This window comes from Cervus canadensis, chromosome 8 (genome assembly GCF_019320065.1).
Source record: "Cervus canadensis isolate Bull #8, Minnesota chromosome 8, ASM1932006v1, whole genome shotgun sequence".
Taxonomy (NCBI): domain Eukaryota; kingdom Metazoa; phylum Chordata; class Mammalia; order Artiodactyla; family Cervidae; genus Cervus; species Cervus canadensis.
The window spans coordinates 48,458,679-48,483,709 of NC_057393.1; the positions used below are offsets into that span (position 1 = coordinate 48,458,679).

General features: G+C 53.7%; 3 protein-coding genes and 1 non-coding gene across 5 annotated transcripts; 1 reads left to right on the forward strand and 3 right to left on the reverse strand.

The window, feature by feature from the left end:
• Positions 1 to 1,288: 1,288 nt before the first annotated feature.
• FAM25A (family with sequence similarity 25 member A) lies at positions 1,289 to 5,561 on the reverse strand. The gene is made up of 3 exons (XM_043476821.1): positions 4,128 to 5,561; positions 2,685 to 2,747; positions 1,289 to 1,481 (listed from the first exon to the last, which is right to left on the reverse strand). Exons 1-3 carry the CDS (start codon positions 4,411 to 4,413, stop codon positions 1,348 to 1,350), a joined length of 483 nt encoding a protein of 160 aa, XP_043332756.1. The 5' UTR covers positions 4,414 to 5,561; the 3' UTR covers positions 1,289 to 1,347.
• Positions 5,562 to 11,685: 6,124 nt separating this feature from the next.
• ADIRF (adipogenesis regulatory factor) lies at positions 11,686 to 14,009 on the reverse strand. The gene is made up of 3 exons (XM_043476822.1): positions 13,835 to 14,009; positions 12,083 to 12,145; positions 11,686 to 11,878 (listed from the first exon to the last, which is right to left on the reverse strand). Exons 1-3 carry the CDS (start codon positions 13,893 to 13,895, stop codon positions 11,772 to 11,774), a joined length of 231 nt encoding a protein of 76 aa, XP_043332757.1. The 5' UTR covers positions 13,896 to 14,009; the 3' UTR covers positions 11,686 to 11,771.
• Positions 14,010 to 16,325: 2,316 nt separating this feature from the next.
• Positions 16,326 to 16,432, forward strand: LOC122446967. Its single transcript, XR_006271097.1, has one exon. It is a non-coding gene; the product is annotated as a U6 spliceosomal RNA (small nuclear RNA).
• Positions 16,433 to 19,341: 2,909 nt separating this feature from the next.
• Positions 19,342 to 24,953, reverse strand: SNCG (synuclein gamma). Of its 2 annotated transcripts, XM_043476191.1 has the most exons (6): positions 24,658 to 24,953; positions 23,852 to 24,065; positions 23,006 to 23,047; positions 22,558 to 22,685; positions 19,908 to 19,979; positions 19,342 to 19,662 (listed from the first exon to the last, which is right to left on the reverse strand). In XM_043476191.1, exons 1-6 carry the CDS (start codon positions 24,730 to 24,732, stop codon positions 19,642 to 19,644), a joined length of 552 nt encoding a protein of 183 aa, XP_043332126.1. In that variant the 5' UTR covers positions 24,733 to 24,953; the 3' UTR covers positions 19,342 to 19,641. The 2 variants fall into 2 exon arrangements, with proteins under 2 accessions (XP_043332126.1, XP_043332125.1); XM_043476190.1 differs by having other exon boundaries at positions 23,852 to 24,953.
• Positions 24,954 to 25,031: the final 78 nt, after the last annotated feature.

Genomic DNA, 25,031 nt, shown 5'->3' on the forward strand with positions numbered 1-25,031 from the left:
GCCACCAGAGATACCAAAATACTGCAGTGGGTGGCCTATCCCTTCTCCAGCAGATCTCCCCAACCCAGGAATCGAACCAGGGTCTCCTGCTTTGCAGGTGGATTCTTTACCAGCTGAGCTACCAGGGAAGTCCTTTAACAGCCACAGAGCATTCCATTTCATAGAAATGCAGTAACTGTTACCCAGTCCTTAGATGGCCATCTAAGCAAAAGTTCTATTTTTCATGCTAAGGCATTAAAAATACACTATAAGTAATAAATGTCAATTCTATAGTGTGTGTCAAACCTAATAAGCACAATTAAGCTTGCCAACCAAGTGATTTCTGATTATCATTTTAGGGTGTTTCCAATCTCGTATTATCACAAATATGTCAGGATGTATCCTCACCCTTTGGGCCTCTGTGTACCTGAAGAATCAAATAAACTCTGCTAAGAGGAACTGCCATCCAAAGAGCCTGCTCTGATTGACACTAACACTCAAAATTCACATGCTTTTGAGCCTGGGTTTGGATTGGGAGAATTCAAGTGTCATCAGAAACCAAACCAAGATATAAGGTCCAGACCCAGCTGGACAGTAGCAAATGTTTCAAGCCAAGACACTGGATATTTCTGGGCCATTCAGAAACTTATGAAGCCAATTCTGAAAGAGCATCAGAAATATGGTGAGCAACTAACTAGTTCCACAAAGCACCTTTTATAGAACTGATTCATTCATGGCAGGAAGGAAGGAAGGCCAGGCTTTCTTGCCTACTACAGCCAATTTAAGCCTAACCCATGTCTCTGAGCAGAGAGTTGACACAGGCTCCAACAGGGGGCGGATTCAGTTTCTCCATGACAGTCATGATTCTGTGACTATCCAGAAGAAACAGTTCTCTAAAGCCTCTTTGAGAACATGAACCAGCTCAAACTGCCTGATCCTGCCCAGCTTAAGTTGGTCTGTTATCTTCCCCGACTTCTGTAAGAACATTTCAAAGAAAACCCAAAGAACACATAAGCTGAACTGTGGTCCTTTCTTGGGGTGTCCTTGAAGCACTGAGGTGTTTGAAAGCTTTGTACAGTTTCTGGGGAAACAGTCTTTTTAAGAGATGTAGCACAGACACTAACAGTCCTCAAGAGCTCCTTGCTGACATGAGAAATCATAAAGTGAGAGCAGCACATCTGATTAACCACGGGGAACTATGTGACCCTCAGTGGAAGCCAAGGTGCTGGCCTCTTGTCCCCGCAGAGGAGACACTCAGGACACAGGCAATGTTTCCATCCAAACAGGAACAAATCCAGGGCTCAGTGTACACATTTAATCTCAGCTTTTTATTGCGATTCAGGAAGAGCCTGACGGTGGCAGGCAAGCTCACTGTCCCAGTTTGCCCAGGCCTTCTGCTGCATGCGTGACAGCATTCGTGACTGTGTTGGTCACTGTCTCAGTGACTTCTTTTACCACTTTGTCCCCCGACTCGTGGGCCTTCTTTAAAGCATCAGCAATGGCTGTTGGGAAGGAAGAAGAAGAATGTCCACGTGAGCAAAGAAAACAATTCAAGTCACTCGCTGGGCTGGTGTCACCTGGAGTGTCCTATGGGATGTGGCAGTCTTACTGGGTTGCACCCTGCAAGAGTTGTGGGACAGAGCATAGCGCAGCTCCTGGATGAAGGCATTCACACTCGCTTTTATTTCTCCAAACAGCCTGCATCTCTCCAGCTATTAGTGAGACAGGGCATCTGCTTTTGGGCGTACTGCCTACTCAGGCTTCATTTTTCTGTGAATTGTCTATTTATACCTTTTGGTCATTTTTATATTGGGTTATCATTCCTACTACAAATATTTTTGTTCAGTTTGTGGTTTTTGATTTGGCTTATGTTATTTTTTTCACTATGGAAATTTTTTAAGTTGCATACTGTCCAATTTAGGAGAAGGAAATGGCAACCCACTCCAGTATTCTTGCCTGGAAAATCCCATGGACAGAGGAGCCTGGTGGGCTACAGTCCATGGGGTTGCAAAGAGTCGGACACGACTGAGCAACTTCACTTCACTCACTTCAAACTTTATCACTGGAGAAGAAAATGGCAACCCACTCCAGTATTCTTGCCTGGAGAATCCCATGGACAGAGGAGCCTGGTGGGCCATAGTCCATGGGGTCACAGAAAGTCGGACACGCCTGAAGTGACTGAGCACGCACTGTCCAATTTACCTAATATTTCCTTTATGGCCTTTGGAGCTTCTGTCATCATTAAAAAGATCTTCCACTCTCTGAGATTATGCCAAAATCTACGTTCTTTTCTATGAATTTAATAATTTCATGTATTTAAGTCCTAATCCATCTGCAAACTATTTTGTTGTAAGGAGCGAGACATACACAAGCTTTGTACATTGTGATACAGAAACATATAAACAAACATATAAACATTTAAATAAATACGTATTTGTACGTATATAATTTATGTCTCCAATGTTTTGTGCCAGCGCACTGCCACCTGATCTTTTGTGACACCATCCTATTAACATTCCACAGAGAGGACTATCTAGATGGTTCATGCTTTAGCAAAGTACAGTGAGAGAGCTCAGATGAGTGCAGATAATTGTACCCCAACTGAAAGGAAGCAACATTGGGGTCAGGGTTTGACCTGATTAGGCAAGTAACAGGTTGCTACCAGCACCCAGCTTCCCTCCTTCCCACCCCGAACTTGGCCTTACCTTTCTCTCCAGCCTCCTTAGCATGATCTATCACCTCCTTCACCACTCCCTCCACAACGTGAACTGAAAAGATGAGACAAGCCCAGAGTGAGAGCACAGTGTAAGCTGCCTGTCCTCACGGCAGGGCCCAGACAGCCCTGGGTATCCCGAAAGGGCCTCAGGGATGCTGCTCCCCCCACGACAGGACAAGCTGCTCACCAAGAACTCCCAGCTGGCTTCCTTCAGAGACTGGAGTGGGCCCTGGCTGCTAGCAGCCAAGCTGTTGAGGGCACAGGGCTCTCCATGTCCCTCACCCAGCAAGGCCTGGAATGCTGACTAACAAGCCTTCCTGTCGGCTGGGGACCTGGAGCTAAGGCTGGGCCTATTTCCCAGGTCACCACGCCTCTCAGGTTAGCTGCTGTTCTATATAAGACTGGATGGAGGTCGCAGCAGGAGGCTGAGTATCAAAGCTTCACCACCACCGCCGCCACTCCCCGCTCACGGCAACACCAAGTCCCCCAAAGCAATTCCTCCAATAAGACAAAACTCTCTGCCCTCCTAGGGTGGTAACCTGCTAGAACTGAAAGATGTTGGGTCAGAAGAACTATTTCAGATTCTAACTCCTAGAATTAACTTCACTGCTTGGGTTCCCTTGTCCATAGACTGGAAATAACACAGCGCTCAGAGAGCTGCTCAAGATGAAAGTGGACTTTGCAACAGCAGGTGCAAACCTAAAATGAAACACAGACATGTTTGCAGCCATTTAGAAAAAGAACAGCAAACTTGGGCACAAGCTGTTTTTCACAAAATGTCAAACGGGTAGGGCTTGGATCAGCTTCTCTGTATCCAAGGGCCTGTGTACAAAAAAAGAGTTTCTGGGGACTTTGAAGAAACTGAAAATGTCCTTTGTGTAAACTCTGGGGGCTGACTTTGAACACAATCAGACTTGGTGAATCTTAAGCAAGAAATCTTTGAAGCTTTAAAGTTATGGTGAAAAATTAAAATCCGCCTTCCTTTTCCTGTAGCATCTATAGGATACTTAGAATAAGCTCTTTTACCATGAAAGCCTCCCACCCCTTGCCAGATTCCAGAGGCAAGGAGTCAAGTCACCAGCTGCTCACCCAGCACCTTGGCTCCCCTCCTGCTACCAGGGGCCTCCTCTGAGCTGCTGCCTCCGTCCCACAGCCACAGACCCCAGGAATGTGTCAAGCCGGGTGGGTGGGGGACAAAACAGGTCTGACCAGGAGGGTTGCTGGGGCAGTGGACCTCTCATGGCTCCTACTGGTTTAGCTTCTACAGTCCCCTACCTCCATCCCTATGGAGCTGATCATCCTTGGTTCTCCATGGGGTCAAAGCCTGCCCCAATCCTGTTGGGATCAGCTTTTCACTGGCCCAGTCAAGTCTGTCCTGAGTCCCCCCAGTGGGAGGAACAGTGCAAGGGGGAAGGAGCCCCGGGGTCCTTACCAGCTTCCTCGGTGGCCTTCTCTGTGCGGTGGGCCAGGCCTTCGGCAGCTAGCTTCCCCAGGCCTCCCAGCATTGTGTGGCAACAGGTGGTAATCAAGCAGGATGCTGGGGCCTGGAGCAGTCTGCTTTTATAGATGCCTCTGATGCCCGGCCGGGCTCCGGGACACAAGCCCTCACCCTGGTGGTGAGTCAGCACAGGCGGCAGAAGGAAGAAGCTGGGTGGGGCCACCCCAGTGCTGTGGCTGGAGAAGTGATCCTCTGGCAGCATGAGACCCCCACACCCCATAACTTGAGACCCCACAAGGGGCAGGGACCGGGGGCATGAGGCCGGACAGAGCTCGGTTCTCGGACATTACCCCTCTCCCAAGGCAAGAGGCCTTAGTGCCCTGTGGGGTGAGAGGCATTTGGGGACCTCAGCCCTGCCAGTCCCCTGGACTCATGGCAGTCTGGGCACAGCTGTGTATCCAGAGAAGACCGAGAACTTCCAGCCCCGCTGCCTACTATCCCTCGGGTGACCCAGTCAGGGGTGTAGCATTTTGTGAGCCTGGGGACCCAAGCAGCCCCCAGGCCAGGGAATACAAGTGGAGTGGTGGCTGCTGCCCTCCCTATTCCCAAGAACTCAGCTCAGGAGAGTGGCCTTGCAGCCTCCACTGGACAGTCTGGGGAAGTAGGGAAAATGAGGGTCATGCCTGGCCCAAGGTAGAGAAGGTTGCAACGCTGACCAGAAGTCTAGTCATCCCTGAGTTGCAGTTACCTGGTTCTCACTCATGGGAGCATCTGGGTGGCCCAGCACTGAGGCAGCTTCCAGGTAAGTGAACCCAGTCCTCCTTGCACCTTGGGACCTGGCCTCTTAGGGAAGCCCTGTGAAGTCAGAAGTGCCCACCCAAGAGGTCCTAGGGGAGTAAATGGAGGACCCTGCCACCATCTGGGGATGTGCTTCTGACTCTAGCAAGAGTTCCCAGAAAGAAGCTCTACCAGTCCCTGAAACATTACACGCTTAGGGAGCCAGATTGCCTTCCGAGTTACTCAGGATGAAGAGAGATGCCTCAAGCCACGTATCACATGCTGCTTCCCTTACTCACTAGCCCAGCTGAGCCTCAGTTTCTTCATCTATAAAATGGGGACAGCCACGCCTTCCTGGCCTCGTCACTGATAGTTGGTGGGGTCAGGCATGCAAACTCTTGGTGAACTTCCATTCCCACCCTCTTATCAGTGATGTGCTAGGGATGCTAGCTAGGCCCATGCTGCTTGGCAGTGAGCCCTGGCCAACCAATGGATGGAACAAAGAGTGGCAGGGGTATAAGGCAGCCTCGGAGTGAGAGGGCTTGGAGATGAGACACCCCCAACTGGCTAGGAGTCATGGAGGGAAGGCCCTTTCAAGGACTTGCTCATAAAGTCCAGGCCTGGGGCAGGAGTTTGAGGTTGCTCCCCCCATACAGGCTTCCTTACCCCTCAGAGGAGCCCAGGAGGGAGTGGCGGGGTCTAATTAGTGTTTACCTGACATAGGCTTAAGGAGTCGAGGCTCTCCCACATTCCTGAGTGGTGCTGGGAGGCCTCGGGCAGTGGCCAGCCCCCTGGGGTGGGCAGTGGATGCTGCAGGCAGCAGGAACTCTGGGTCACAAGGCCATAGCCCCACACGTGCCATAAGCAGGAGCTGATCAGGTCTTAAACAATTTGGAGAGTCTCTTTAAGAAAAAGAGTATTACTACTCATGTGATTATACACACACACACACACACACACACACACACACACACATATATGTTTGACCCTGTGGACTCAGAAGGGGCCATGAAAGTGAGGGACCATGAAAGCAGGTCTAGATGACTCTGGCCTCCCTGTTACATCCAAATCCCAGAGAGTTCTGCTCATGGTATTAGGACAACACTGCCAAGGGAGGGGGCACTTCTGGGACACAGTTGGCAGGAACTGGCCTGAGAGACCCACAGGGACGTTCCCTGGGCCCATCAAAACCCCCTGCCTCTTTACTCTGAGGCTGTGTGTATCCTTCACCCCAACATGGGTCCTTTCTGATGGACCTCTTGATAGGATGGCGGTGTCACCCACGAGTTCTAGGATGGCTCCCGGACCCCACGACCCCACCCCCCAGTGCTCACCCTTGGGTACTCTTCACTGTGGCTCCCTCCTTCGGAGCTCATCAGCTCCTTGACAGGCACATCAGGGCTCGGCCACTCAGCAGGACTCTGGCCCCAGTCCCAGCTAGGAGCCCTCTGGCTACACTTTTCTTCCTCCCTGTCAGACTGCTGTTACCTTCACTACATCCCCCAGCCCATGGGACCCTCTCCTCCTTAATGCATGGCCCTGGTGTGAGCACCCAGAGTCCAGGGACAACATATCATGGCCCCAAATCTCCTGACAAGGCTGGGTTCAGGTACAGATCCCAAATGCAACAGAGAGAGGGAAGGCCTGGAGAGGCCAAGCTGCCCAAGACTGGATTTGGGCCCCAGACCTTGGTGCTCGGGCCCACTTCTAGTCCCACCAGCCTTCCCACTGTAGCTCTGAGCAGCTCCCTGGCCTCTCAGCACAGCACAGCCCATCCGGGCTCCCAGAGGGTGGACTCCTTTCCAGCCCAAAGAACCTAGGACAGTCTCACACCCTGCTAAGAAGGATTCTGGTCTAAGGGGTTGGGCTTGGGCTACTCCTACCTGGATGAGGTTGGGGTGACTCAGGTAGGAACCACCCCATCTGGGAAGAAGCCTGCCATGATGGGTCCCAACAGAGCAGGCCTTGAACACAGGCAGCCAAGTCAGCCTGTCCTGAGTCAGAAGGTCAAGTCCTACACTCGGGGCTGTGAGAGTCGAGCTTTGACAAGAGTCAACTAATTCTTCAAATGGAATCTGCTCAATGACCTAGGTCTGGCAAAGGACCAGATGACTCCATCATCAAGTCAAGGAGAGCCAATTTTTCAAAAGCAATTTGCCAACTGAGCAATTAACAATTCTGGGGGAAAAAAAAGTTTAAGCAGCTTAAGCATGCGTAAACACTTAGGGCTGTCTCACATCTGAAGCATGAACAATTTTTTTTCTCCTGTGACTGCAAATGTCATGAACAGCAAGAGTTTTATAACTGTCATCCTACCTATGCTTTCTCCTACTTCTACTTCATGGATTTGACCTCCCAGTACCTACAGAGCCCGTGTATCTTGTACACACAGACCCCTTCCAGTCACAGGGGAGCCAAGAAGAGATTCCCGGAGACTTGGTTTGTCAGTCACCAAAAGAAGACTTCCCTAGCAACCCAGCTCTCATACACCCATGGGCAAAGGGCACATCAAAGGGGTAGCTGAGGAAATGGACAGTTCACAAAGGTGTGGGCAGACTTAAGGGAGCCAATGAGGGACAGCGAGGCTGCCAGGGACTTTGAGCAATGGGGGTTATTATATCCCTTGGCCTGGAGGGGCTGTAGACCCTGATGAGAGCTCCAGCTATAGGAGAGGGTCAGCAGACAGGAGCTGCCACCGTCAGCGGAAGAACAAGGCCACTGCCCAACCATGCCCAGCAAGAAGGGAGCAGGAGAAATAAACTTCTCTCTTCTCCATCTCCTACCGCTATCCCCTGCAGCTGAACCCAACAAGTCCTGAAGGTAAGGGAGCCTGGGTAATGCGGTTCAAGAGGCAAGTCCCCAGGGTGAGGGCAGGGAGTAAAAGGCAGAGAGTATGTGGATTCTCTATAAACAGAGAACACCAGCTTAGCCTGCCAGACTTCCAGGTCTGGAAGCAACAAGACAGCAGCTTAAATTCTAAATAGTCCCATTTCCCCTTCCTGAAACTCTCTGGGGCAACAAGGAACAACAACACAGCAACAAAGACCCAGCACAGCCATAAATAAATAAATATTTTTTAAAAAGAAGAAATTCCAGTGAAATAGAAATCAGACTTATAGGAATTATTCAATCTTCTGTAGCAGAAGGCACTGCAGCCATATCTAGAAGACACTCAAGGAAGAAACTGTGAGCTGAAAATTTCAAACCCAGTTGAGGATAAAGTATAAAGGCTACAAACTAACATTTCTACACATATAGGAACACAGAATATGGTTCACATGAGCTCTTCTTTCTTAAAAATTTTTAGCCTTTTTAAAAATAGAAAATGCCACACACAAAAAACAGAACACCATGAACCCTCATGGACACACTGCTATAACCCAAGGGCCCTAGCTATAAAATTCGCAGTTCACATCCCAGACATCTTCTCAGTTCATCTGAAAATATTTCATTCTTGAGGAAACTTCTAGAAAACTAACTCCAACCAACCAAGAGATAATAGAAAATATCTCAGAAGACCAATGGCAGGCTGCTTCTATTATCTTCAGTTACAGATCTAAGACAAGAAAAAGGTGTGGAGGAATGGAATGTAAATGCTATGTATTTTCACAAAGTAGAAATGAGACAACTAACAACAAGCGAAAAAAAAAAAAGGAGAAAGGGAGAGAAGGTGGAAAGCAGAAAACTCTGCCCTTCTCATCTGTAATTTGATGGGAATCAGAGCTAAAGTCCAAAACGTGATGTTAGTGACTTTGTGTTTGGCTAGTTGGGGGACTGGGATTTGGAGAATCAGGAACTACCTGAGGAACTGTTAATGGGAGAATCATCTTTGGAGCCCTGACCAAGACCCAACAGGCGCAGTGGTCACAGCCTTCTTCTCCTCAGCCTATCTTGGTTTCACTAACTTCATAAACCTCATGGAGACAGGCCTGGGCTTCTACAGGCTCCCATGGCTCCCTAGCACCATGTCCACCTTGTCCCAGACACAGAGCCAACGACAAGTCCAACCTGGCCCCACCCCCAAGGAAAGCAGAAAGAGGCACCTGCACAGTGCATGGGAGCATCAGACGCACAGGGGCAGAGAGACATGGAAGGGGCTGCGCTGTAGAGATGGTCCTAGAGTGAACCTAGCATGCCAACTCTGTCATCTGGTAGGAGAACCAACAGACCATCATCCCTGCTTTCATCCGGCAGATGTTGCCAGAGCCTCTCTCGAGGCACGGGGCGTGCACTAATCAGCACAGAGGGCTCGGTTGCTGCCTGTGGACAACCATCACAGCCAAGCACACAGGAGAGCCACTCATTAGTATGTAAGTGTGGAAAAGTACACTGGCAGTGGCTGGACCCGTTCTGTGTATGTTGGGGCCGATCTGGGAAGCCGAGACCTGAAGGATGAAAGGGCAGAAGCCACCTAGACAAGGGTGATTTATGAGGAAGGATGGACAGCATTCCAAGCAGAAAAAAAACAGCACACACACAGACTGAGGTGAGCCGAAGCACGATGTCAAGGGAAATGAACAAAGGTTAACATGGCTGAGGCTGAGAGGGAGGGGGTACTGAGGAAGGAGGCTGAGGAGGTGAGTGAGGCTGGCAAATGAAGGACCTTAGTATCATTGAGGTAACATCAGGATTTTAGCTTTTCTTTGTAATAGACACCTACATCACGGCAGCTTAAACGATGAGAAAACTGATCCTTTCGCCTAGTGAGTGGCAGGTGCAGGATGGGACTCAATAAAATAACTTGGGATCTAGGTTCTTTTCATACTTCTGCTCTGCCCTAATCAGCAAGTTGGCTTTTCCTCAGGCTCCTTCCTCCTGAGGTTAGAAGTGGCTGCCAGAGTTCTAAGCCTCATTTTCAGTCACAAAAATGTCCAGTGGAAGAGGAAGAAATGCTTCTTCCTTTGTCTTTTTTTTTTTTTTTTTTTGAGGATGAAAAACCCTTTCCTAGAAGCCTCTTGGCCCTCAGACCCGACTCCTCCTCTCCTTGGTCTGAGATGGCTCACACACTCATTCCTAAGGCCAACAACACTCAGAAGGAAAACAGGATTAAGAAGGATTACTGGGCCAGCTGGGATTCCTCCTGAGTCAGGCAGGGGAAGGTAGCCTACCAAAAAGGATCTGAGGGCTCTGATAGTTCAGCCCCACCCTCCTCTGGGTGTGGCCCCACATGATCTCTCCCAACCCTGGCATCCTCTCCTGGGGGCAGGGGCTCCTGGAGATGCTGGAAGCACCCCCACATTACTCCAGGTATCTCTTCCAGGACCTTCCCTTTAGGTCTTGGCCCATTTTGTAGACCAGGTGAGGCCTTCTTTGGGGAAGTCAGAAACTTGAACAAACCATGACACTGAGTTTGGCCCTGGGGTGAGGGTGAGAGATATTAACGATTAGAGAGGAAACCTATTGCTTCCTTGGGAGGGATCTCGGATTGGAGAAATGAAAGGTCCCCTGGGCAGATGGTTACACACAGAGAGACCTGGGCTGGGGGGTGTGAAGGGGGCGGGGGGCGGGGGGTGGTGGACACGACATTGCCCCCTGCTGGCCGGTCGCGGAAGCCTCTAGGAAAGCCGGTCTCGAGTATGAAGCAAAGACGACGCTTTTTTTCTGTCAGTCTCCCCTGAACTGGAAGTGCCTTGTGGCCAACATCTTGTAGCCAGGGGTGAAACGGCATGACTATGTATGTCCTCGTCCAGAAGAGAACAAGACGGAGGGAACAGTGTGTGCAAAGGCGGGGAGGTGGGCAAAGGGAATGGGGTGTCACCAGCCAAGGTGTGGCAAGGGTTCGGATGAAGAGAGCCGCTAGCGCCCGGCGCCAGGGCTGGGCTTATCCTGTGGCAACGATGAGTCACCCCCAGCAGGACTTACCCAGAGCTGGTATCGCGTGCATGAACACGTGGACACGTGCAGGGGAGGTTGGAGGGAATAAAGTTTGCGCGAACTCTAGACCGTCTTGGGGACCTGCCCGACAAAAACGCCGGCCTCCACCCTAGGCCAGAAGATACTGGTGCATCCGGAACGGAAGGGGTGCCAACGGCAGTGGTCTAGCGCGCGCACGCACTCTGCCGGGTGTCTGCGCTTCACGCCCACGTGCACCGCGCTCACGTGCACCGCCCTGTGCGCCGCAGGGCCCGCCCAGGGGGCGTGTAGTGGGCGGGGCTCTTGGCGGCCGCTCCAACCAAGTCAATCGGGCGGGGCCCAGGTCTTCGGGGCGCGTCCTCGCCCTCCTGGTCCCGCCCGGTGACTCACCGCTGGGTGCGGCAGTCGCACAAACACCGGACGGGCTGGTTAGAGTGGCTAGGGCCAGAACCACTCCCCTGCGTCCCCTGTCTTCCCCGAGAGTTCCTGCCGCATGAAGTCCTCGCCGGCGCCCAGCTCTGGATTGCCTTGATGCTCCCAGCCTCCTGGCTCAGCTCACTGGGAGAAGTTCTCGAGGCCGTGGCCGCTGGAGCCTTTAGTCCCCCGCCCAGAGCTGAGCTCATCGAGGATCTGGGGATCGAGTATGCCCTTTCTAGGAAGGGCCGGGTTTCTGGAGCTGGGAGAGCGGTTTTGGAATCGGAAGCGGGGAGAGGCACGTACCTAAATGGGGTTTGAACTTAAAATAAGGGAGAGTGGGGATACGCGGTTGAGAAAAGGAAAAGGAGTTCTTGGACAATCAGTCTGGGTTTCCTCCGAATTTGGAATGCCAGGACTCTCTGGACTAGGGGCTGAGTTTCTGGCTCTGCTCAAAGCGAGGGAGGGCTGGGCCCAGTGTGGAAGGAGTCATGAAGTGGGCACAGGGTAGGAATATATGCTTTAATCAGGTGGCCCACCAAGAGCCTGCCAGAGCTCCGGGCCTCGAAGGGAGTCACCCATGTCTCCCTTCTGTCATTTCAGGAGGCCAAATTTTTTCCCAAAACCCGAGAAAGTCTCAGAGGCCTGGTTAGCAGTCTTGTCGATGGTTTCCTGGGTAGTCTTAGCAACCTGGTCCATGGCTGGGGAAGGAAGGAAAGAGCAGTTGAGGGCGGGACCCCGGGGAACCACAGCCGTGCAGGGGTTAGCCTCCCCTGGGGCTCCCTCCCCAGGATGCAGTGAGGATAGAGGGTCTGCAGAGGAGAGAGTGTGTCTGGACAAGGGCTGGGTGGAGTATGGAGGTGTGCTGAGGCTATCCATCCTCTTGCCCACCAGGCCCACCAGACCTTTCTGCCCCGCTTCTGTAGCCTGATCCACCACTTGCTGAGCCGCTGTTCCTGCCGAAGTCACTGGAACAGAGAGATGTGGGCTTTAGCTCTTGAGATACCATTAACCACAGGGGCTCCACCTGCTAACCCCATCTGTTCTCTAGAGTGGTCTGTCTTACATGCCCAAAGATGGATGCCATTGAGGTAAAGTCCTCTGACCAAGGCCGCTCAGTCAGTGAGGGGCATGAGCCCTTTCCATGACTCCAGGGTATTATTCTTGTTTATTTATAACTCTGGGCTCCTCCCCTCTGGCTTGCTTCCCTTGCGATCTTCAGGACTGCTGAGAAAATATCCAACAGAGGAAGGACGGCAGGGCAGGGCCAGGCTGGAATTGGCATCTGGGCTGTGGCTGCTGCTGGGCATGGCCCAGGAAGAACCCTGCCCCCTTTAACAACTTCTCCCCTAGAAGCTTGGCCCAAATGCCTGAATTCCCACCACTGGGACTTCTACTTTGCAAGGCATTCTCACTACCTCCTCTCTCTTGTGCCTCTCCCCAGAGGGCACACAAGCCATGATTGCCAGTTGTCTATCTGGGCAGGCAGCTTAAGGCATTAGGAAATGAAGTGCAGGAAATAGGTGAAACTTCCAAGGTCAGGCCATCTCCTCTATACCAGAGTTTATACCTGTGGAGAACAGGGTTTCCAGGAGCTCAGATGTGTCCCACCTGCTGGGTAGGCAGACAGGTGCTCTGGCCTTCAGTGATCTAACTCATCCTCACTGCTAAACAGTAAAGGGCCTACCTTACCCAGACCCTGGGGGCTGGGTACACAGGGGTCAGGCAGACCCTGGATCTGCTGCTCACAGAAGTCCCTGGGTTCCTTGTCTGACATAGCACAGTCAAGACCATAGGGAAGGCGGCTTTGCACTCAACCTACAGATGGGAAAAGTGAGGCCCAGAAGGAAGGGTGCTGTAAACAGAGGCTTCTTGGTACCATTTTAGCCTAGGGGAGCAACTGTTCACTTTCCTAAGGCACTGATGAAGGATGGGGTGGGTTTAGGTGTTGTCTGCTGACTGGGATATGCATAGGACTGATTGGGAGCTGGAGTCCCAGGGGAGGCTGAGCTGGAACTGGAACAGGTGCTGCTGCTGTGCCCAGAGTCTCCTCACATTCCCTACTCCCCAGTCCATCTTCACCCTTCCCGCCAGGTGTGTAACTCAGGTCTAAGGAGGAAAGAGCTGGGGACGGAAACTAAGACTAGTGACCTGCCTTGGCCGCATGAGGGTGGGAAGGTCCTCTGGGTGAGGACTTAAGAGGAAATTAGTATCGGGGGGAAGGGAGGAGTGTTCAAAACAAAGCCCAGTGGGAATCTGGAGCTGCTTCCCTCATCCCATCCTGGTTCTATGGGCCTCTGGGACCCTGGCGGGCAGAGATCGCTGGGTGGCAGAGTCCGATTTCCCTGTGGGCTTTCTTCACTCTCCCCTAAGGGCCCGGGTGGGGCCACTCCCAGCCTTCACAGCCTCCTCCGATTGGCTCTGGCAATGCCCAATGCCTCACCCCGCCCAGGCACCGCTGTTCTCCCGCTTGCCTCAAGGCATCATTCCTGGGCTGGTCGGGGTGGGCGTCCTGCCAGGTCCCTCCAACTTCGGAGAGAGCCCTTCCTAGCCGGAGGCACCCCCACCCCCTCGACTTTCCTGCTGCACAGTCCCCTGGCTTGCGCCCCCCAACCCCCGCGTCCATCGGGTGTGCCCGCATCGCGCTCTCTTCTCACCGGCTTCCTGGGCCGCCCCCTCCACTTGCTTCTTCAGGTCCTGCAAGCCTTTGCTGGCCATGGCTGCGGGGGGTCTGCGAGTGGTTAAGGGTAGCCGCAGCGACGTTGGATCCTGCTCAAAGAGGCTGCGACCCGAGAGCCAGCTCTGGTTTTTAAGGCGCCCCAGGGCCGGCCCCTCCCCGCACGAAGGGGGGTTGGAGGGGGCGCGGGGCGGTTCCCAGCACTCGGGCTCAGGGGAGTGACCGGGCCCTGCTCCAGTACCCGCCAGCCCGAAGGCACATCCTGGCCTCAGGCAGACCGTGATGGGAAAGCGGGGAGGTGTGCCAGCTAGTGTCTGAAGAGGGGCTCAGGGCTGCAGAGGGGCTGGATCGGGGATCGGGACAGTGGCTGGGGGCACAAGGGGGCGCACCAATCTTCCTGCACCGGGTGGGCGCGACTTTTCCTCCCTGACCCTGAGGATTCCCCATCCTGGGAGGGGTGAGGGAGGTGGGGATCAGCACCAGATGGAGTTGTAATTAATAGCAGCTGCTTTTTATTAAGTATTTACTTTGTGCCTGGCGCTGTGCAAACGCTTCCTTTCTTGTGTAATCTTGACAACAAGCTCTTGGAATGGGAATTGTTAGTAGTTTATAGGAAGAAGATGAGGCACAGAGGGTGATTTAGGTCTCACCAAAATTCACATGGCAGGGACTCAAGTCTGAGTCGGTGGGTTGTAAACTGTAGGGCCCTGACCAACGCCAAACCAGCAGGTCCCATGCACTCAGCCTGGACACTGCAGACTGGCAGATGCCATCTGCCCAACTGCTGCTGGGACAGGGGTGGGATGTGGGGGAGTGCAGTGGGGAGATTGTGGAATAAGTCCCACCTCCTTCCATTGAGGCCAGTCACTGGAGACCACGCGGCGCTGACTGGGGACCACACAGCCCCAAGTGGAGGGGGAGTAACAGAAAGGGCCGTCCATGTGTGTCCAGCCCAGGCAAGGAAATTGTCGTTGGTCACCAAAGCCCCAGGACTTGGGCGGAAAGTACTCCAGACCAGTAAGGGAGCGGCCCAGCTGCAGGTTGCTCAAGTCGTTTTCCCAGGACTGAGCATGAGGGGCTTCGGGATGGCCAGAGGGCCTCGGAGGACGGAGGGCAATTAGTGACTGGTGTGTCAGTAGGGCAGCCAGGGATCCCAGGGACAACAAAATGACTCCTGATGCTTAAGGCTGCAGGTCAGGCCACCGCCCAGCCCAGCGCTCTTCCACTTGAGTTGGCCATTGGAGCCTGGAGGCCATCCCCTCAGCCTGTGGCTGGACCCTCTTTAAGGCTGCTCTCTGATTAACCCTTTCTGGGCCTGTCTCTGCACATCTATCGGAGTCCCCCCTATTTTGGAGCTCTGGGAAGTCCCCACTTACTCAGGTCCCCTCAACTGGTCCACACCCTGCCTCTAATAAGTAGGGAGGAGTGACTAGGCCATGGAGGGTCTGGTGTGGGGGTATCTGGAGAAAACACACACATGAGAAATTGATTAATGGAGGATTTCTGGGCCAGAGGAAGGGGCAGGCCCTGAGATCTGGTTAGGGGGATGGAGATCTGGTTGGGGGAAGGGAAACCAAGCACAGACTAGCAAAGCAACTGCCCCGCCCTGTGCGCATCCCCCCCTGCTGGCAGCCTGGTCCAGCCCTGAGCTCTGAGGGTCAAGGCGCAGCAAGTCCGCCTGACTCTTCCTTCAGTATTCTGGAGAGCTCCCATCCAGCCCCTGCCCCAGGCCTGCCAGCCCTCCTGAAAAACCACCACTAATCCCTTTAGCCAGGAAGACCTTTTACACTGCTCCAAGTTAGCTCATTGCTGAGCTGCTGATGCTGTTTGGCACCAGGCCCTGTGGGCAAAGAATGAGACAGGCAACAGCCTCTATGGGAGGCTGCCCAAGCAGGTGATAGGAGACAGCTGAATGGTTCTAAAGCAGCAGGCACTGAAGTCAGACCCCTTGGGTTCACATACCCGCTAGAGCAAGTTCCTTCATCTCTCTGAGCCTCAGTGTCTCAAGGTTCAGACTCATCAAGCCTCAATCCTTGATGGTGGGGGGCACAATAACAGAATCTCCCCCAGGGTGTTATGGTGAGGATTAAATGGGCTGATGGATGCCTGACACTCAGCTGAGGGTCCATGGTTGGGGAGGGTGGGAATGGCGGGCCCTTTAATCTTGCTAATTCTTACTCATCATTCCAGTTTCATCAAAAATATCACAACCAGGGAAGACTTCCCTATCACAGATTAGATGAAGCATCCCAGTTTGGGCCTCGTAGCATTCTGTATTTCCCTAACATGACACCATACTTCAGTGTTATTGCTTTTCAAATTCTCTCTCTTTCGTCTGCAAGGAAGCAAGATTTGCCACTCTAAAATGTCTCTTTGAAATGCAGGTTATTTCAAGCTAAAAACAATCAAAGCCCAAAAGAATCAGGAAGAAACTTGGACCTTTCCCCTTAGTTACCTAAAGAATTAAGTTAGTGCTCGCTTCGGCAGCACATATACTAAAATTGGAACGATACAGAGAAGATTAGCATGGCCCCTGCGCAAGGATGACACGCAAATTCGTGAAGCGTTCCATATTTTTAAAAGAAAAAAAAAAAAAAAAAAAAAAGAAAAAAAAAAAAAAAGAATTAAGTTAGAGGGTCTGTTACAGTAATAGAACTATCACCATGGATAACTAGAACATGGACTAGGTATGTAGACAGGCAGAAACTGAGAAAAGTCTATTTGTTAAAATTCCTCTCTGTGTCCCATTGTCTGTACATGGCCCAGCAAACATTTATTTACCAAACACTTGCTTTCCGTCTTCATGTCAACTGCCTTCCTCCCCAAACCACTAGCCCCAACACCCTCTTTTGTCTTTAGCTAAAGATGATATTTAAGGTGAAGGTTTCAGCCATTTTGATGAGTTACTCAGTTTTCCTGGGTCTCTCGTGTATACATGCTATTGAACTTTGATTTTCTCCTGTCAACCTGTCTCATGTCAGTTTAATTCTTTGACCAGCCAGAAGAACCTAGAAAGGTAAAAGAAGATTTATTCCTCCCCAACACCTCCAAGATTCTGGGCAATTGAAGAAACCATATCTAGTTTGCTTAGTTTGGTTCCTTAGAGTCAAACACCTCACCTGATACATAGAAGATGATTGAAAAATTTGTTGCAGCAATGTTGGAGGAGGTCATCAAGAGGATGTAACTACTGGTTACCTTGTGAGCTGGACCTGACTAGTCAGAGGCTCCTCACCCTCTCCCCTGCCCTTGGAATGTATGTCCTGACTACAAATCCCATGTTAGTGGCCATTTTTAGGACACAGCCTTGAGAGAGTAAGATGTTGTTGAAACCCTCTTGAATATATGACCGCATTCATGTGTGCTAAGTTGCTTAAGTCGTGTCTGACTCTTTACTACCCTGTGGACTGTAGCCCGTCAGGCTCCTCTGTCCATCGGATTTCCCGGGCAAGAATGCTGGAGTGGGTTGCCATTTCCTTCTCCAGGGGATCTTCCTGACCCAGGGATTGAACCTGTGTCTCTTGCATTGCAGGCAGGTTCTTTACCGATTTAGCCATCAGGGAAGCCCGAATACATGACTGACTCCAGTCAAGCCCTCTATTAACTTTTAAGATTCTGGCGGATTGGGGCATAGATCTATTCATCTTGTGGTGGCCAAAACAAGTCTCATATGTATGTTCTCTTATTACAATTGCCACCTACCAAGACAGGTCACCTGGGGCTTCTTGGAGGAGAGGGATGGAGAGAGAGCAATTACTCCTCTAGGGAAGTCAGGTACAGCCCACAGAGCTCACAGCACATAATAGAGGGCTTAAAAGTAAAGCATACTGCAGGTGCTCATGGGATGGGGAAGAAGCTTCCTGGACCAGGCAACTTCGTTGTTTGATCACAGGAACAGGTCCTAAATATGTGTCTGGGGGTGGAGGTGGGAGTTGGGACAAGCAGCGGACCCTTCCTCGTTCCTTCAGTAGAGGAGAGGGTATCGGGACCCCAGGAGCCCCATCTGGTATCCTCCTCCTGCAGTTACCTGAGAGGACCTGTCTCCTCCGCTTTCTCTCAGGCACACCCAGCCCCTCGGGCCTTCTTCCTGGGGCATGCACAGGCCTGCTGATGAGCAGTCTGAACCTGGGAGCAGGTACACCCTTGACCGCCCTGTGCCTCTTCCAGACCCTTCACTCCTCCCATGGTAGGGTTTGCACGGCTGGGAGACCAGCAGCTCACTGCTCCTTTCCGCCTCCTCAGCAGTGGATGCCCATGACTGGTGAACTGGGATACAATGAAGCTCAGCTGTCTGACTGGCTTTACAGCCCCCAGGGCTGCCCTTGACCTCTGCTCTCCACCACAGAGGGAGGATGAGCAGGTGGTATGGACTCAAGCTTCAGCGCCCCCACCCAGAGCTGAAGACCTGGGTGCTTTGGGCCCAAACTGGGTGTTAAAGGAGAAGGAACCCTGCTCTCCACTTAGCCACCCCTGAATGAGACTCCAGGGCATGATGCCCATAGCCTTTCATGTAGGACAACAACCACTCAGGTCCCTGGGTTGTTTTGAAATCCTGGAGATGGTGGCATCTGCTGTAAGGCCACTGCAGCCCACACGGTCTGGGTGGACGTAGCAGAGCATGATGCGAATCAGCTGTGTGGCTCTGGGGTCAGGCCACCTGGCCTTCTGCCAGGCCCCAGCTCCCTAGCTCTGTGCCCTTGGGCAAGTTATTTAACCTCTCTGTTTCTTAGTTCAGTTTCGGTGAAACTAGGGACATACTAACAATTAGTTTTGAGGATTAAAGGAGGTAAAGCACTTAGTACAGTATCCCACACCTGGGAGGAGCTCAACAAATATTTTGACTCTTTTTCTCTCTAGGCGGATGCTTCCGGATGCTTCCGCTCCTGCCTCTCAATTGTTGTGTTTTCTAATGATACTTGACAGGACTCTGCTGAAGGAAGGGAAAGCCCAGCTCCAACCTGGTAGGGAGCTCAAGGCTGGGTGGGGACAGGAGGGAGGAACTCTGGGGTCATGTCCCTCTTTGCCAAGGAGGATGCAAAAAGTCCTTGCTATGAGTTTAGACTTCACATCTTTGAAAGTTACCATCTGCTTCAGGGAGGGGTGCTAGGTGTCCCTGTTCCCAGAAGGACAACTGGCTTCAAGGACACACCCCAGAAGGGCCCAGGAAGCCCATCCTCACCCCCTGTCATCAGTGGGGTCCATCCCTGGAGGGTGAGTCAAAGCTCAAAACCTGGGGCATCCCGGTCTCATGCTCCAGCAGACAGCATGTTCTTGAGGTTGTTTGCTGGATCCAAAAAGCAGGGCTGCCACCTCCATGTTAAAAGGCAATGGGGCGGGGGGGAGTCTCTGAAGGCACTGCATGCTCTCAGAAGGTGCTAGAAATGCCCAGTGTGTCCCTGTAGCATACCTGGCCCAGCTCCTGTTCCTGGGAGGGCCCAGGGGGCATCTTCATGAATAAGGCTGAACAGAAAGAATAATGAGCAGGTATGCAGTGGGGATTTGAGTTTTATTTGGAATCATTAAAATCATAAAAAAAAAAAAATTCACAGCAGCATCTGTGGGGTCAGAAAGATCAGAGGGTGGTGGGCAGGGATAAGGTAGGGAGGTGAAGGCAGTGGTGGTGGTAGCAGGGAGGATGGGCCTGTGGGGAGCTGGAGGAGGGTGTGGGGAGCTGGAGGAGGGTGTGGGGAGCTGGCAGCTCTGTAGGTCATACTCCAGGACCAGACACTCCTTGTGCCAAGAGGGGATGGCATGCTCCTCAAGGCCTCTGCAGATCAGGGCAGCCTTCTAATCTCCCCCACTCTTGGTCTGGAAGAGACAGTGACTTTCACGTATGGCTCTGGGGCTCCACATCTCAGTGGTTACCCTGGCTTGGGGAGGGGGGAGGAAGGGTGTCATCTATGCCCCTCTGCCTGAGGAGGCTGTTCATGAGGGGATCTCACACTCAGGCTCAGGGGCCTGCAGGTCAGGAGGCTCCTCTGTGGGTTCTGGGGCCCCGAGAGGGAAGCAACTTGCCCGGGGACCCCTGTGTTACCCCGGGGTCCAGCTCCTACCTCCTCAGCCACTTGCTCTTCCTCTTTGGCTGCCTCATCCTCCTGTGAGGGGACAGGTTTCTTCAGGGCTTCCTGTGGAAAAGCAAAGGGGATGTGGCACCAGGTGGAGGGTGCAGAGCTTCACCACTCTGACCTCAAAGAAGAACAGAGGTCTTCATCACTGTACCTGGAGGGCAGGAGGGGAGGGAGGTGTGAAGGCCAGATGGGCCTTGGAGGTGATAGAACCTCATGTAAGGATTCCCAGTGGGGGCTCTGTCTGATGATGCCAAGGCCTTCGGGGAGTACCAAGTATCCTTGAGCCCAGCCTCACCCCCAGAAGCTAACAGTGAGTCCCTGACAGTCCCTGATTGGTTCTCCTCCATGAGCAAGCCTAGTGATCTGGGTGGGATGGGCAGTGGCCTCTGAAGCCACCCTCAGTGTTCCTGAATCACATGACCATATGCCCTTCTCCTACTGTGATCCTCAAAGACCCCTGGAAGGAAGGGCATGTTACTACCGTTCACATGGGGACCTGGTGGCCAGAGAGGCCAGGTATTCAACTCAAAGCCTTAGAGATCAAAGCCGTGGGGCTTACAGGGATCAGGTCTAGCTTGCTCCAGGCCTAACCCTATCCCCAGTAGCATGAGGGCCTCCGTCTTTCCTTCTCCCTGCCTCCTGAATGGGCAGTGGGCTCAGGCTGGTCCCTCAGGTGGGACCAGCAGGGGTTATATAATCCTCTCCCACTTCCTGTCTCCTTCTACCTACCTACACCCAACCAGACCCTTGCCTGAGATGGTGTCCTGCCTTGGGGTGGTCGTGTGATAACTGACAGCTGGGGCCAGACTGGGTGATCGGCTTGGACCCTGGGCTCGGCACCTACCTCTGAGGATCCTGCCACCTCAGTACTACCATGATGTCATCCTGCCCTTTGGTGGACTGAGGCAGCCAGAATTGGGGCAGGCTCCTCAGACAAAGTACAGGCGGCCACGTAGCTGCCCCAGGGCGGGTGCATGAGGCCGGGGGCATGAGCAGTCAGACAGATGGGCAGTGCTGCATCCTTCTGCAGTTCACTGGACAGTGAGTCGTGGATGGTTTGGGGATGTCACCAGGATATATCTCCCTTGAGGTAGCCAAGGACTCACCAGCCCTCCTCCAAAGTCAGAGAGGAGTGCCCAGGCTTCTGCTCAGAGCCCTAGGGGGCAGCCTGGCCCCGTTCTAAGGCCTCTTTTGCCGGGGGGTGGGGGAGGGAGGGGCCTGGGGTCTCCTGGGGTCCTGCCTGGGGTCCTGCCTGGGGTCACTGATGATAATGATGATACAGCCACCTCCTTATGTTGGGTACTCGCCATAAGCGAGGTAAAGCTGCTTCACAGGGTCTGTTTCCCTGCATCATCACAGGCCAGTGGGATGGATACTCAGCACACACCCCCAACAAGCATTTTACAGCCGATAAAATGGAGGCCCAGGGAAATTGAGTAGCTTCCCAAAGTCACATAGCTAATAAGAGCTGGGAACTAGGAAAGGGGGCACCTGCCTGCTCCTAGAGTCTTGAGATCCTATGACCTTGGTGCTGTCCCGAGCCTCAGACAGGGTCACCACCTACCCTTCCACTAACCCACTCCAGGGATTCTTAGTGCTGGGTGCCTAGGACTCCACTGGCCCCTAGGGGCCTGTGCCAGTTGGGTGGAACTTTCTAAACGACATCTGCTTACACAGCTGGGAACAGCTCATCTCTGGACTAGGAAAACCTACTGCCCCAAAAATAAACCGGCTCCCACCACAATCTCCTCCTGACTCTCACTCAGAGTCTCTCTTCAGAGTATAGACTTTGGATCCAGGCTGCCCCCAAAAATTGACCCTGTGCTCTCCGCTGCCCAGCACACACACACGTGAACTCTCAGACCAGGCACAGGCACCCAGGCACGTACACATGCTCACAAAGACAGAGGCAGAGGGTGTGGTCAGAACCTCACTCTTTTCCCGTCACCAGGGGGCGCTGCTTCCCTGCACCTCCTTGCAGGAGGTGGCCCAGCCCAGCAGGCTCTGGAGGGAGGCTGGACTCTGGGTAGGTGGTGACTTGGCAGCTCTGATCTGGTGTCCACTGCCCGCGGGAGGCTGCCTGTCACGATTTGGGGCTCACAGGACCCTGCTTTGGCTAGTAAAATGTGTCTCCTAAATGCTGAGCACCATCGGGTGGGTGGGTTTTGAGCCTCACTTTCCAGTTGGGCCCCCCACTACCCCCCAAATAGGGGTGCTTGCGAGGTTCCCAGGATGTGACAACACCAAGCATAGACCAGGGCCCCTAAGTCTCCGTTCCCCTGTACGTTGCTGCTGCTGCTAAGTCGCTTCTGTCATGTCTGACTCTGTGAGACTCCACAGACGGCAGTCCAGCAGGCTCTGCAGTCTCTGGGATTCTCCAGGCAAGAACACTGGAGTGGGTTGCCATTTCCTTCTCCAGTGCATGAGAGGGAAAAGTGAAAGTGAAGTCGCTCAGTGGTGTCTGACTCTTCATGACCCCATGGACTGCAGCCCACCAGGCTCCTCCGTCGGGATTTTCCAGGCAAGAGTGCTGGAGTGAGGTGCCATTGCCTTCTCCGCCCTGTGTGTTAGTGGGGTGATAATGCTTCTTCCCCAGCTGGCCTCCCTGGGCCCCGGGCTAGGGACCAGATCTCACCTTGCGCACCACTCCAGAGGTGATTGCAATGTTCTCCGCCTCCTCCACCGTCTTGGTGGCCACGGTGTTGACACTGGAGACCACGGCTTCACTCACGGCGTTGGCCTGCTCCTTGGTCTTCTCAGCCACTGTGGGAGGAATCTGGCAGGCTTTGGCCCTGATCCCACCCAACCCGGCTCTGGCCTGCCCAAATCAGTCCAGAGCAGCCCTTTCCCTGGGCACTCAAAACTCTGGCTCTACTGAAGACCTAGGCTGTCCTCTTTCTGACTCCAGGGAAGCTCTGATGATGATCAGGTGGTCCACCCTGGGCCTACCTCCAGATTCTGGAGGTCTGGATCCTAGTACAACAAGGGGGGAAAGAGGGCCCCCGGCTTGGGCCTTTAGTAGCCGGGTGCAAAAGTCTCTGGATGTCCCACCCTCCATGTCCCCTGGTCCTGGGTCACCTCACCTGAAGTCACACTCTGCACAACACCCTCTTTGGTCTTGACTCCTGTGGAGGAAATGGAGGCGTCAGCCCAAGCCCACTCCAGGTGTTGGGAGGGTTGTGGTCAGGGCAAACACACCACAGAACAGCTGGACAAGCTGTAGAGTCGGTGGGGAGTAAGGATGGTGTCTGGGGGCCAGCCATCCTTTCAAAGGCCACTTCCTGCTGTGTCTGGAGGAAAGGGATGGATGGGAAGTGGACAGGACAGGATGCAGGGATGAGAGAGATCAGGCCTGAGGTAGGGTCTGGTGGATGGACCTCGAGTGGGTGTGGCCTGGGCCTTGGAGCCGGGCTTGATAGGGTCAAGAGCTGAGTCATCAGCTTGGCCTCCCCTTTGGAAGCAGCTGATGGGGGAGGGGGCTTGGGACCCTGGCCAGGATGCTGAGGGTCAATCTCATCTCTCCTGTGGCACCCCTTCTTTCTGGGCAGGGTGGGGACCTGTGGCCTGGCCGCTGAGTACCTGCTTGCTCAGCCCAGGGCTCCAGTGTGACTTTTTATCTGAGTCAAGAGGCTGTGGGTGATACTGGGGTGGGGGTGCTGGTGTGTAGTGGTGTATGCATTTGTGTACGCACAAACAGGCGTGTCTGAGGGTTAAGTGCCTCTCCTGCTGTCCTGCCCCAGAGACCGCTCAACCCCAAAGAGGCCCAGACAGACAATGGGGTGTACAGGAGAGTGGGGGTCCTCTGGGCCCAGGAGTCCTCATCCCTCCCAAAAATGCCTCCCTGGGATCAGGGGATAAAGTCCAGTCCAGGAAACTGAGCGGCCACCAGGCTGCCCCTCCCTGCCGGGCTCTGCCACGCCCAAACTCACCCACATACATGACACCCTCCTTGGTCTTCTCAGCCGCCTCCGTCACCCCCTGCTTTGTCTTTTCCACGGCACCCACCACACCCTCCTTGGCAATAGAGAAGCCCTTCTTGAAGACGTCCATGGCGGCGGGCAGGGATGGGAGTCTGACTCCCCAGACGAACCGTGACTGGCGCTGGCTCGAGTGCTGCTGCAGCCGCTGTCCCTGTGGCTGCCTCTTATTGACGCCGATGAAATATTGATGATGCAGCAGCGGCTGATGGGAGCCCGGCCAGCCCAGGGGTGGGGGCGGGGAAGGAGGGAGGGACGGAGCAGGCCTGCCCCCACCTTCTCCCAGGGTCCCCTGGGCCTCTGCTGGCTCCGGCCTCCCCTCCTGTCCCCTGCCCTCCCTGGACGGGCCATAGCAGGTTGGACACATCCTTATCCATCACTGCCCCTCATTCATTTGCCACCCTGTGCACCTACTAGGTGCTCCCAGGCCTGACGCTGTTGTGTCTGTGTACCTCTGGGGCAGGGAGGGGTTGCGGCGGGGGGGCGGGTAGACACAGAAAAGAAAGGCACCTCTGCTACCAGGGTCCCATGTAGGGCAGGGGTTAAGATCAAGCTGGCCTGTCAGGAAAGAGTGGCCAACATCCCGGACTGGCCTGGCCTGCCCAACTTCTCCCCAGCACCGTGAATGCCTCCATCCTGGGGCTCAGGCAAGGCCAGGTGGAAGAACTGGGCCACAAAAGGCTAACCCACGGCCTGGGCCCAGCTACAGACTGTGTGACCCTAGGACAGCTCCCTTCTCCATCTGGGCCTCCACCCACCTGCTGGCTCCCACAGCCCAGCGGTGAGAGATGCTGAGTAGGCATGAGTGCCCCCCACGTCCTGGCCACCAACATGGATGGGCAGCAGGTTCCCTGAGGCTGATCTGACCGCTTCCTCCTGACACGCTTCCTTCCATCTCAACGCTGGCGCACTTCTTCTGACTCCCATGGGGACGGGCTTAGTGGGACCACCTCCCCCTGTGTCTCCCACACCCAGTGTCCCTGACCGAGTCCTCCTCGGCCACAGGAACTGGCCTGCATTGCTGCCTGCCCCTGTGGGGGCCAGGCCGCGGGTGAGCGGGGCCGGACGGGACTCACCGGGTGGGCCGGCCCAGGCCACTTCCTCTCTTTGTTGTCCCTGCTTTTTTTTTTCC

Bases quoted from the DNA above. Each gene is read 5' to 3' on its own strand.
- FAM25A (XM_043476821.1), bottom strand. From the start codon at position 4,413: ATGGGGTGTGGGGGTCTCATGCTGCCAGAGGATCACTTCTCCAGCCAC. The intron at 2,748-4,127 runs GTAAGGACCCCG...TCATCTTTTCAG, and splicing joins GAAGGCCACCGAGGAAGCTG to TTCACGTTGTGGAGGGAGTG. The intron at 1,482-2,684 runs GTAAGGCCAAGT...CCTTCCCAACAG, and splicing joins TAAGGAGGCTGGAGAGAAAG to CCATTGCTGATGCTTTAAAG.
- ADIRF (XM_043476822.1), bottom strand. From the start codon at position 13,895: ATGGCCAGCAAAGGCTTGCAGGACCTGAAGAAGCAAGTGGAGGGGGCG. The intron at 12,146-13,834 runs GTGAGAAGAGAG...TCTCTGTTCCAG, and splicing joins GGGGGCGGCCCAGGAAGCCG to TGACTTCGGCAGGAACAGCG. The intron at 11,879-12,082 runs GTCTGGTGGGCC...TTCCTTCCCCAG, and splicing joins TACAGAAGCGGGGCAGAAAG to CCATGGACCAGGTTGCTAAG.
- SNCG (XM_043476190.1), bottom strand. From the start codon at position 24,266: ATGTGTCCAACCTGCTATGGCCCGTCCAGGGAGGGCAGGGGACAGGAG. The intron at 23,048-23,851 runs GTGAGTTTGGGC...TTTCCTCCACAG, and splicing joins GGAGGGTGTCATGTATGTGG to GAGTCAAGACCAAAGAGGGT. The intron at 22,686-23,005 runs GTGAGGTGACCC...TTCCTCCCACAG, and splicing joins TGTGCAGAGTGTGACTTCAG to TGGCTGAGAAGACCAAGGAG.